This window comes from Fundulus heteroclitus, chromosome 16, assembly GCF_011125445.2.
Source record: "Fundulus heteroclitus isolate FHET01 chromosome 16, MU-UCD_Fhet_4.1, whole genome shotgun sequence".
Classification (NCBI taxonomy): domain Eukaryota; kingdom Metazoa; phylum Chordata; class Actinopteri; order Cyprinodontiformes; family Fundulidae; genus Fundulus; species Fundulus heteroclitus.
The window spans coordinates 16,397,671-16,410,940 of NC_046376.1; the positions used below are offsets into that span (position 1 = coordinate 16,397,671).

Consider the following 13,270-nt stretch of genomic DNA (forward strand, 5'->3'; position numbering starts at 1 on the left):
TCTCCCCGTGCCTCATCACTTACTCGCCCACATACTGTAGTGCTCGATGATTGTTACTGAATGAGACGTAACAGAAAAAAAGGGTATTTGAGCGCGTACAACATGTGGAATTGTGTTTACCAGATCAAGACACATGAAATTTACCTTCAGATTACATATGATTGCTTTATATTTGTAAATTGCTGTTCTATATATATATATATATATATATATATATATATATATATATATATATATATATATATATATATATATATATATATATATATATATATATATATATATATATCTTCATTTTAATCATGGAGAAAAAAGTAATTCTGCGTGAACTTCATACAGAATGTGCAATGCTCTTCTCCAAAGATGTAAACATGCTTCGTCGAGGCAGCCTTCATTTCTCTTTGCATGGGTTTTGTGTTTACAATTTAAACAAGTGCTGGCATTGTGCGGCATGCCAAGGTGATTTTAAGAGTTGTGGGTGCGCGGCTCGCACAGACAGATTTACAGCCGTGCTCATGCAGCTTTTCATTTGTCTAATTCTCCGAGCAGAGGTAAGCATGCTGATTGGCACACCGCGCGCTCGGTTCAATCCAATGCCTTATTGTCTTTCCTCTTGGTAAACATAGATTCACATTATCCAAGTAGGAAGTCTCCTTCCTTAGCATTCATGCGGGACCTAAACCATTTGGCTCACTGACAATCACAGCAGAAGGAGCATATATTTTTTTTCTTCCAATCTTTAAATTGCAGTGATTGTCAGATTGCTGTGTAATAGGCTTTTGGCATGGTAATGTAAGAAATTCCACACAAGTGTTTTGATCTCACTCATGTCTGCGGTAACTATTACCGACTAAATCATGTTGCTTTGCTCTTAAGGGGCTGGCACCAGGAGAATACATTTGTTGGCCAAAGGGTCTCAGCAGTGGACAGTTTAAAGCTGTCTCAGCTGGACATTAGCCTTTCCAGCTGTTCTCTCATGCATGACAAAAATGTCCCCCTGATCTAATTTCTGAATGTGCAGCTTTACATAACTTATCAAGTTTGTAAAAGCACCTATACACTGTTACCCAAGAAGTTGGAATAAAATGCCTTTTTTCTGCCTCTCATTGTGACAATGGGATATATTCTCAAAGGATGATTTGTGTGTGTTCTCAAAATGTTATTGATCAATTTCTTCCAAACACCTCACAGTGAAAATTGTAACCCAGTTATAGAGAAATGTCACTGAAAACAGTCGGGGAGTCCGACTTTATGGGCAACAGTAGGTATAGAAATGTCCTTTGTAAAGGAAAATCAATTTAGTTGTTTTTCAAACTTCTATTCAGTGGCATGTGGAGGGTGGTGCCTGTTCCAGCTGCCATTCGGCACCGTGTACAGGTCAAGAGTCAGAATAAAATGGGCAAAATGATCATGCACTCACATTACCTAAGATACAATTTAGAATCGTCTAATCTAACACGCAGAACTTTTGAACTATAAGATGAAAACCAAACATGCACAGAGAGCATCCAGGATGAATCTTCTGCCCAAAACTCCTTTCTTCTCTAAGGCAGCAGTGCAGCCCTTCAGAATCAGTTGTACTGTAATTTACGTTGTACATTTCACAGCAGTGTAGCATAGTGTAAACAGAACAAACTTCTGCAGGCAAATGCGCTAGATGTTTTTTTTTATTTTTTATTTAAAGTGCAACATGATTTACACTTTCTTGTTTCCTATACTTGCATAGCAGCTATAAAATGACCCTGGCTGGCTGAGTTCCTGCTGCAATCTTGAAACAGATCTGGACAAAAAAAAACCCCATAACTTCACAAGATTAGACATCCACTCCACAGGATGGTTTATCATGGTGCCTGATGATAACACAGGGTGGTCAGGGCTCACGGGGAAAGGATTTTAAGAAGAAAAACAGGGAGGGATTCAAAGTTTTCTTGACCACCTTGACACATCAGTTTGTCAGCTATAAATACCGCCTCAGAAAAACATAATCTTGTCGTGTCACTTCTTACTCTCTTGTTTCGCACACCCCTGTTTCTTTGCTCAGCTAATTGAACAAATGCATGCCATGTAGAAATTGCAAATATTGCTACAAACCGACTGGATACATTTTTTGGCTCCATGTTTTTCTACCTGTCTTTCTTCTCCATCTGGTTACAAGCTGATCAATCAAGATCAGATGTAGACTTTGGGCAAAGTGTCACTTTGCACATTTCTCACAACCATGGTTAAACTGACAGAGAAAGAGAACAAATGTAAACAATCACTCTTAATTGTTCTGACTGAAGTTGTTGCAACCAAGGTTCTGAACACGTGATAAGATTCTGTGCTAAAATGACACTCTCGCTTTTTTATTTTAATATATGAATCTCTATTTAAAGTTACCTGATAATTCAGCTGCAAAATACTTTTTAACAGTGATTTCAGATTATTGAGTTCTAAAATACATTATTCACATTTAAAGGATACTGTGACTTCTGGCAAAATACAAGAGTACAACAAGAGCATTTTTCAAAGATCTTGGTAGATATTAAAATATTTAAAGAGCTGAAATTTCAGCTGTGATGTGTTCACGGTCACTACATTTGTGATATGTCAATATTAAACTTTGTAGAGATTTAGGAGAAAAGCAATCAATGAAACTCAGTGGTAAGTGTTTGGTGTCTAATCTCATAGATCATGATTTTTTATTACATTAAAGTCCTGGTTTGCAAAAAAAAAAAAAAAAGTAAACATACATTCTCCATCTTCAAGATAAATCTGCTCCAATTTATCCAAGATAAATCTGCTCCTATCTGCACCTTGTTATAGCTGTTGCCAACTGGGTGTAACAGGCTGAGTGCAACATACCGCGGATGGATGTAAAAACTTCAAACAAACTTTGGAGAAACTTGTGTAATTCCCTGAGGGAACTGTTACTTGATAACAGAAACCACACAGGTAATACAAAAGAAAAAAAAAAGAACTAAGAAGCAGAGTCTGGAGCCTGACTGCAAGAGGATGGATCGACATACTTTCACAACTAACAGTTTGATGTCAGAGGAGAGTCTTTCTTCATAGTGAAGTGACTAAGATTGCACTTTTTTTCAAAAAAAAAAAAATACTCCTCTTCTTTCATCAGTTCCTCAAAACACACAAACAAATAAACACCTACTAGTATAGTCTCTGGTGTCAAAGGATTCTGTGAATTGATGTACATAAAACACATTCAATGCCAAGGTCGAGCATGTACCATTCGCCTCTGTGGTACCAATGACCCATGGGCTTCATGGTTAGTTAACAAACACATGCAGTGAAGGAACAAGTGCCTCATTAAAGGCCTCTGCATATTTCATGGTGGTCTCTGCTAAAACCGGGACTTAAAAATGTATGCAGATATCCCGGCCACTCGCATAGGCTGATTTACAAGAATTCATCAATTCTTTATGTTTGCATGCGGTGTTAGAAAGACGGATGGTGTCATATTTTCTTTCAGACCTTTTAATATTTAATGAGAACACTTACAACAAATTGTCCCCCAAGGCCAGCTACTGCATGTATTCACAGAAGCAGGGGTTAAGATACTGTTCAGTAGTACATCATCAGCTACATTGTCAGTAGCTAAATTCACAAGTGTCTCACGTTTACTGGAGCACATCCATGTTGCTGTAATTTTTTATTTTTTTTGTTCCTGTGTGTGGATAAATTCATTATCGGGCATCGGAGAACTTGACTAATTGAATGTAACACAGATCTAAGAGGCTGTGAGCGTGTCCTACACTGTGTCTCATTCCAGTTACAATAAACTCAGCTTGCTTGTATCCAATCTGTACATTAGAGCCCCTTTGGTGCAGTAAAACAAACACCTTGTGCTCTCTTTAAAGGTCAGCAGCAGTGTTTACTTATGTTGTAAGCATGACATCTCAAAAAACGGATGTATGCGGTGACATATGACCTCTGCTATTTACACATGTTAGACATGTCTTTATTTCTTTTTACATCAACAGCTTTACTTAAAATAATCCCGTTTTATGTCATCAAACAATGTATGATGGTTCCCAGGGTTTTGTGGTAACATTAAATGTTTTTTTGTCACATGTTCTAATGTTCTTGTTTATATTTATTTATTTGGTCTTGGGATTTGAAAGGATTCTTATGATTTTCTCTATGGCTTGTGTTTCTGGTTCTATGAGCTTGTTCTACTTGCAAACATCAATACCTTGTTTTTAGAGAGGATCTTGATTCTACCCTCCATAAAGTCCCAGTCATAGTCTGAAAGTTCCTTTCCCTTTCAGCAAGTTAAATTGTATCCTCCCTCTGAGTGAGTGTCATGGCATTTCGTCCATATTTATCACCCTGTTAACTCATGCTAAAAAATGTCTAACAAAATCACCAATGAATCAATTATTGGTACTTCTGACATCCATCAATTGCCTATATTTGTGTGGAGTTGGGGTCTGAGGGTGGGGCTAGTGTCTATCTCCAGCAGTCATTGGGTATGGTTTTCAAACAATCCATTTATAATAAATGTACAGGAACCAAAGCGATTTTTCAGGTTAATAATATACTTTTAAAGTTGATCAGAGTTTCTAAGAACTTTTTAGTTGATCCTAGACCTTCTGTTAACCTTGAGTGATAGGAAGTTTATTTGTCATCAACACCCTGTTGTCAGTATTACAACAAAACTGCGTTGTTTCCAGGACCGAGAAATAAAAAAGAACAAAAACAAAATATTAACAGACTAAATAAAAATAAATTATAGATTAAATAACATTATTATAATAAGTATAAGAAAAATGCCATTTAAGAACCATTGAAGAGCCTAATATATATATATATATATATATATATATATATATATATATATATATATATATATATATATATATATATATATATATATATATATATATATATATATATATATTAATATGCATGTGTGGGGGCATGCTGTATGTACGTGTGGTAGAGAGACCCTTTTAATTGTACCAACTACAGCAACAAGGCAGACGAGGACCATTATTCATCTGATCGTAGATACATCAAAATGTTATGCTTTCTTTGCCTGGCATAACTTCAGCAATATTGCTTCTTTTAGCCATCTGCCAGACTATGACATCAGTCAGAGGAAAGTTTATCCAACCTCCTCACTTCCAGCATTGAGGTGTTTGATGTGTTTCTTGTAGGTGCAGCCTGTTTCAAGTCACCCTACAGCATCTATGTGGGATAAAGATCTGGGCTTTGACCTGTCTCAGGCCAGGAGTTTCTGTTTCTAAATTCTCAGTCAGTTCTTGGTGGATTTACAGGTATGTTTGGGTCACTGACATGTTCCAGGGTGCTTTTCTTTGGAGAGGGTTTGACTGTTTTCCCAGGCACACTCTTAAACAAGATGGCATTAATGATGGAGTATATGATCTTGCACTGGCTAAGTGCTGCTGTAGAAAAGGATTCCTAAACCATGATGTTCTTCATTTCGCTCTCGGTATGAAGCTATTTACCTGGAATAATGGTTTTGGTTTATGCAAAAAATGTCCTCAATTCTGGAGTCCAAAAAATGTATTCTGTATTGTTGAAAGGTAGATTTCAAATTCGTAAAGCCCCTTTAAAGCCTTTATGAGACTTGGCATGCTACGATCTTCTTTCTGAATGTCTCAGACAGTTCTTTCTTAGACTTAATTTTAATATCCTTATGTCCAAATATGTTAAATAAACACAAAGGGTTTTCCGGCTGTTTTACTTTTATTCAAATTACAGTTTGTGAAAGCACCTTATGCCCGCATCCACACAGAGTCCATGCCATCTTAAACTAAACTTTAATACAAGAAGATATTAAATTAAATTCTAGTACACCTGGCCACAGAACTAAAATGAGGCATCAACATTCAAAGTCAATGAATGGTTCACCAGATACTACACCAGCCTACCTTCAAGGATATATTTGTCCTAAAGAAAATGCATGGGGTGAGCTGAAGAGAAGAGACTTTAAAAGATCACCCAAAACCTAGAGAGGTTGTGTAAAAATCATTGTGCAAATGTACTTCTCTCTATATGTTTTAACTTAGGGGAATATTCCAGGAGAAAAATATGACATGTCTCGTTTGCTAATGGGGATATGCAAAGTATTGGCAACAGGGGTGAAATATTTGTGTAAAAGTGTCTTCTGTTAAAAGGAAGTATTACTTAATATGGTATTTTTTTCAGACTGGAAAAAATTTACAGAAATTAAAGTTTGGATTGCTCAATAGAATTTCTGATCGTTCCACCGCAATATATATATATATATACATATATATAGATATATGTAAAGATATATGTATCTATCTATCTATCTATCTATCTATCTATCTATCTATCTATCTATCTATCTATCTATCTATCTATCTATCTATCTATCTATCTATCTATCTATCTATCTATCTATCTATCTATCTATCTATCTATCTATCTATCTATCTATCTATCTATCTATCTATCTATCTATCTATCTATCTATCTATCTATCTATCTATATATATATTATATATATATATATATATATATATATATATATATATATATATATATATATATATAAAGTAAAATATTGTAAGGCTTTTGATGCATCCACGAGTTCCAATATATTCATCTATGTCTATGTGCAATTGCCAGTGTGTGAAAAGTCTACCATGCTCATTAGCTGAGACAAATGGCTTTGTTCAGGGGCTTCAGAGGAACATCCCAAAAGGAAAATAAATAATATATCTCCATGTGATTCTATTACTCGTTGGGGACCACTCTACATCTCCTTGACGTTTGTTTTCATACTTAATATTTTAATGGGGATTGTGTCATAATACAGGGGTGTGCGCTTTTAACGAGCTTACTGCCGTTGCAGAGTTGTAAAAGCCGTGCAGCTTGTGGCCTTCGTGTTGATACCGCCACCGTATGAGGAGGCGCTGTCCGCGGTGTTAAATTAAATCATGTTGCTGCTTTTTAACCCAAAGGCGCCACACCGCGCTGTCCATGGTTCTGGATGAATTGCAACACGGCGCTAAAAGTGCCAAAATGTTAAATAACAGACAATTTGCCGAGGCTCCGTCGCGCCTTCTCAGCCGTCATTAGTTATGCTCAACAGTGGGAATTTGCTGACCAGCTGAACTCTCTCGCAAATTCAAACGCCCCTGCCCTGACTGAAAGCTTTTCTGGGTCAAATAATTTACCGTCCTTCACTTCAATTTCCAGCTGTCACATCAAAGCTCGTCAGTTCTCGCCAAACGGACACGGCTTTTCCTGGAGTGCCGTGCACAGGAGCACGCCACCCATGCGGAGACACATCACACATCACCGGGACCCGCTGCCGTTTTATTGGCGCTGGTCTGCCACTCCACGCTAATTACTCACGCTTTCTATTCACAGCTATAAATCCCACATGGTTGCCAGCTTCTTTCATCAATTAGCACAGGCGGTTCCAGGGATTCGCAGGGATGCCTCCCGGACCTGTCTGTCGGTGAGGTTCAGCAGTTAGATAGAACATTCTCAACAACTACTAGGTCAGATAACTTAAACCATTTACTTTTTCTTATAAGGCATAGAAAATGTCATTCTACTTTTCTCAACGCATTAGGCGTATTTAATGCAACTATAAATTACACCAGTGTCTATTTTAGAGTGGTCCACGGCTAATTTGGTGTGTTTTATTTAAACTTTCTACCTACTTTCCTCCCAGTGAATAGAGATGACCGCAGAACAATAGCGAGGTATCTGCCTGATAATGCGCCGAGCCCCATAAAGCCCCACGACTTCCTTTATGTTAAATGATCACAGTTATTATTAACGCTTTGCTTCCGCTATGTGTTTTATCAGAGAATGAGCACGCAAGGGATGAACACTGCCACAGTAACTTTTGCGCGGTGCCTTCAACGCATGCAGGCGTCCTTACCTCACTGGGCATGCCAGCTAACATCACAAGTAGAAACATGGCACTGAAGAGATGCATTGCTGGAGGAATGATAGCGTCCCGACGTAAAGTAGTTCCAGCAGCTCGTCTGTTGTCGTCCCTTATTGGGGCGGTTTCTTCTCACCCAAAGGGTTTCCTTCAAAGCTGTGTCGGCTGTGCGCCACTAGCCTCATCACCAGAACGCCGAGGCAGCCCTCCGTGGCTTGGTAAAGCGATCAGCCGCTGGTTTTCTGTGGAGCATAGAGTCTTGCCAGGTTTCGAAATGCAAAAAAAGCCAGTGTGTGCGTGCGTGTGTGTGTGCGCGCGCGCGTGTGTGTGTGAGAGGGGGGGTCTCATTAAAACGGTGTAATCTGTGCAGAGACAGCCGGCCCCCACCGACCCGCAGAATAACTGCGACTGAGAAAGAAAAGGAGAGAGAAAGAGGAGGGGAGAGTCGCAGAGGTTGGAAGGTGACTGCTGTGCTTTCAAGGTGCGGACGCTAGGAGCAGCACGATCTATGTGTGCCAGGAGTCGATTCAAACAAGTCCCGGTCTATGGTGCAGGCGAGCCTTGTAGTGCATGCGCGCACCCGGGAGGAACATAGACCGGGGTTTAGAAAAGAGAAAGAAACATGAACCAAAATAGTTATTTCTTAGCTTATCTGAGAGAGAGAGAGAGAGAGAGAGAGAGAGAGAGAGAGAGAGAGAGAGAGAGAGAGAGAGAGAGAGAGAGAAAGAGAGAGAGAGAGAGAGAGAGAGAGCTCTATTAAATAGCCACACACCTCAAGAATAGATATAATTCTGAAGCATCGTGACTGTACCTCTCAGATTTGCATCAACACCATTAGTTTAGCAGGGACTCATTTAGAATATGCCAAAAGAAGGAGATTCTCTGTAGATTAGAAGAAGTACAAAAATTATTGTTGCCTTGATTACATCGAGGATGGTGAACCTTTCCGGCCAACAGAGTTAATTGAATAATGAGCATTCATCCTGATAAGCAGCCTATCACGCAGGCAGGTTTAGTGAACGTTTTACAGGTTGTGCCTTCAGCTTCTGTGGTATGTAAAACTACCACAAGCTCTGCTACCCTGTCGTCATTCCTGATAAACTCTCCCCGGTGTAAAATGCACAGCATGTCACCTGTAATTCTCTTGGCTGACCAGAGTCAACAAGGCTGAACCAACAAAAGTCAGACATAAAAAGCAAAAAGAAAACTGCTCACTGGTGCCAGCCCTGCATGTTTTTTCTCCTGAACACGCTGGGAGTCATGTAGATATACGTTTTTGTCCTCAGATATAGATGGGCCACTTCACATGCACTTCTATTAAACATAAACAGTTAGAAATACTATTACACAATGATTTACAGAATAATTTACAGTATACTTATAATATGGGGATACTTATGATACACAAATACAATTTGTACAAACTTGTGAGGTGAAAGAAAAATTGTAAATGGGTTTAATAATTTTTCACACACAAATCAGAAAAGTCTAGCATGTGTGTTGAGTTCCCTTGAGTCTATACTATGTAGAATCACTTCTGTGCTGCTTTTACAGCTGCCAGTCTTTTGTGGCATCTGCCAGGTTTCCACATCTTAAGATCTGTGGATTTAAAATCTATGGAGATGATGTGTTCAGGGTAATGTGCAGTGCACGTTTTTTTACTTATACAGTCATACATGTCAATCAAAAATAAAAATAAAATGCTTTAGTATAATCTGACTGGAGCACCTTGTTCCATATGTTTGTCATGTCAGCTACATTACATAGTTTGTGGGTAACTTTAGTTGTACTTTCTTGAGTTTTTCTTTTTTCAGCATTTTTGCCTTTTTTGGGGGGCATTCTTCCAGAAAGGCCATTTTTGTGGAGTGCATAACTAATAGCTGTCCGGTCAAAACATTCTCCCTGAAGAGCTGTGGATCTCTGCAGCTCCTCCAGAGTTAGTTTGAACCTCTTGTCTGCTTGTCTGACTGATACTTTCCTCACCCTGCCGGTTTAGGCGGCCGGCCATGTCATGGCAGATGTCTTCATGATGCTGTTTGTTCTCTAACAAACTAATGAGGCCCTCACAGAACAGCTTAGTTTATTCTAAGATTAAATGGCACACAAGTGGACTTAACTTTCTTAAGCTTAAAGTAAATTTCATTTACAGTGGCCTACAAAAATATTAAAACCCGGGGGCATTTTTCAGGTTTTGTTGCCTCACAACCAGGAGTTAGAATGGATTGTTCGAAAGTTTGCACCGTTCCAGTTACATAACATGCCAACAACTTTGAAGACGTACTGTTTATTTGGTATGAAGCAAACAATGAATAGGACAAAAGAAAACTTCATCTTGCAAAAAAACTGCCTACATCCCCAGTTTTTAGAGCCACCTTTCATGACTTAGAATAAGTCTTCATGAACTTGCAAAGCTTGCCATTGGGATGTTTGCCCATTCCTCAAGGCAAAACTGCTCCAGTTCGTTCATGTTAGATCCTCAAGTCTAGCCACAGATTCTCAGTTGAATAGAGATCTGGACTTTGACTAGGCCATTCCCTCACATTTAAATATTTCACTATCTTCTACTTTAATGCTGCTTTAGCAGTTTGCTTTGGGTCATTGACCTGCTGAAAAGGGAAGATCTATTCTAGTCTGAAGTCACAGCCGTTTTTCAGTCCCTGGTGCTGAAAAACATCCTAACAGCAAGATGCTACCACCACCATGTTTCGCTGTGGGGACTGCATTCTTGGGGTATGTGTCAGGTTTGCAAAAGACATAGAGTTTTCCTTGGTGGCTAAAAAGTTAAGAGTTTAACAGCTTGTTTTCATCTGACCAGAGCATCTTTGTCCATACATTTGAGTAGTCGTTCGTATTCGCCTTTTGGCCACCTTAAAACAGACCTTCTTATCTTTAACACTAATAGCTTTTGCTCTGGCTACTCTTCCATAAAGCCCAGCTATATTGAGTGCACGACTCATTGTTGTCCTATGGACAGTTCTCTCTTGGCAGCTTTGTTGTGTTATCATGTGCTCTCCATTTGAAGAAGATTAATTTCATGGTGCTCCGTGGGAACGTCAATCAACAACTTTTCTCTGGACTTGTTTGGTCCTCATGGTGTGATGCCCCTTGCTTAGTGATGCTGAAGCCTCTGGGGCCTCTCAGAACATGTGTTTATACTGAGAGACCATGTGACACTTAGACTGCACACAGGTTTACCTCATATCACTATCTATGTGACTTCTGACGGTAATTGGTTTCTTGGATTCTTTTTATATAGACCCATATATATTCTCACTTCACTTCACCAACTTAAGACTATTTTGTGACAAAACCATCACATAAAAAATATTAAAAAACATGTTGGACTGTAAAAAGCCAGGCAGGGTGAATACTTTTGCAAGGCACTATATCACAAATAAAGGGCACTAAATGCATAAACACTCCACACTTTTCAGATAAATCTTTTTTTAGGGAAGAAAAAAGAAAATCGTGTTTTCTTTTCCGTCAACTTCACAGTTCTGCATGATTTGTGTTTGGCTAACGCATACAATTTCAATTAGCTACACTGAAATTAGCATAAAAAGAATATATTTTATATTGTTTTGTTCTTTTATATGATCACATTTGTTTTTCTGGCAGACAACATAAGTGTGCCAAGGCATTTAAGTAGGGGAAAAGTGTAATTAGCTTGAAAACCATTTGGAAAACAGAATGATCCTTCCACCCTCTTTGCCCTGTTTATTTTAGACTTTGAGGGCTCCTGCTGCCCCGTATCCTGGTACATACCCCTTTATTTTCCCAGCTAGAAAACAAACGATGAGGAGGTGAAGAGGGCAGCTGATGTGGAACAAAGAAGTAATTGTCACGGAAAATGAGAAAACACAATTAAAATGATAAATAGTTCCTTCTAATTTTTTAGATTAAAAGGATTTCGCCAGCGTCGTAGTGTTTTAGTGTTGCTTTTCCTAAATGTTGCTTTTGCTCATTCATACAGTTACCAAGTGGCTAATATGGTAGAAAACCACATCTGCCACGATGAGTAAAATTGATGATGAGTCACTGCAGGAGGCCAGAGTGCAACTGCATTTAACGTTCATGCTAAAAAAAAATGCACTTTAGTACAAGGCTCCTCTTTTCTGCTCTTTTTTCCCACAGCTCCTTATCCTCTCTAATTTGTTGATTTAATCTGACTTTTAATTATTGATTGTTTTATTGTCAATATATGTGTTGTACTTGTCTTTTTACTTGATCTGTTCATTTTCATGTGTGCGCCTAACTGTTAAATGTCTATCCTTCTGTTTCTATCCTTTGTCGAGCACTTTGTGTAACATCTGTTTGTGTCAAAAGTGCTCTATAAATAAAGTTTAATTCACTAATTGACTCAGAGAACATCTCTTCAATCTTCTCTTGGTTTTTACTCTGCTAAACGTAGGAAAAAGAGAGTGTTGAGGAGGCTGGAGGAAAGCTTCTAACACATGCAAACAAAGCTTGACCCATTTGTCAAAGGAGGAGCAATTTTCCATTTTCATCCCTATAAGTGAGTCGGAGGAGGCCTGGAGGAAGGAGAAAATAGACCCTCAGGGCTAATGGGTTTTCTCCAAGACATTCTCTCTGTTTCTGTCATCGCAAACTGGTTTGCAATAAATGATATTTTGTATCAAAGGATTTGAAATCTCACAATCCAGAACTTTGTTTTATTTTATTTTATTTATCTCCTACCATGTTTAACTTTTCATCTTGTAATGACTAACAACACATTGGATGGTATTGATGTCTGGTTCTTTAACATCCCTTGCCTGTGCTTATCTGAGATCATGCTTTTTATGTTTGTAGGAATATAAAATAATTAGTTTTAAGAGGCCAGCAAACACATCATGCTGACTTTGGGACGTAATTCAGCAACTGCCTGCTTCTCTGTTCTTTAATGGATTTGTGTGCATGCGTAAAGGGTTGCCTCGTTTGTGAAAACGTACATAGCATCCACCTCAAAAAGAGAGCTGTGTCGTGGAAACTAATTGATCCACCATAACTTGTTGTAATAAAGATTTAACATTTTCAGGACTTGACTCCTGGCTGAAAAGAATAATTAAAAAAAAGCATAAAGAATAATAAACATGGTGTCAATAAACGTTGTTTGAGAATTTCTGGAAGGTGAGTTCTTCTGAGTTATCTTTATGGTGAGTATGAATCCTAGAGGTACACTAGTAAAATCTTGAACCCAATATTTAACATTCAGACAGACACAGATTGCCTAATCTGATTTCATGAAGTCAGAGAACATGAGTTGTTATATCAACTGAACAAATATTACCAAGGTTATGGCCGTTATTGATCTTTGTAATGTAACCATTGCTGTCACTGTTACAGAGTTATTACACAATGGAAGCAAATGAC

The 13,270-nt window shown here is 38.4% G+C and overlaps 1 protein-coding gene across 1 annotated transcript in view; it reads right to left on the bottom strand.

Annotated features, from left to right (window-relative positions):
- olfm2a (olfactomedin 2a) overlaps positions 1–8,393 on the bottom strand; it is a 55,140-nt gene extending 46,747 nt beyond the window's left edge. Inside the window, exon 1 of the mRNA XM_012878629.3 lies at positions 7,892–8,393. Within this exon, the coding sequence (XP_012734083.1) occupies positions 7,892–7,948 (57 nt within the window). The 5' untranslated portion in view covers positions 7,949–8,393. The remainder of the gene's footprint in view (positions 1–7,891) is intronic.
- Between the last annotated feature and the right edge of the window lie 4,877 nt (positions 8,394–13,270).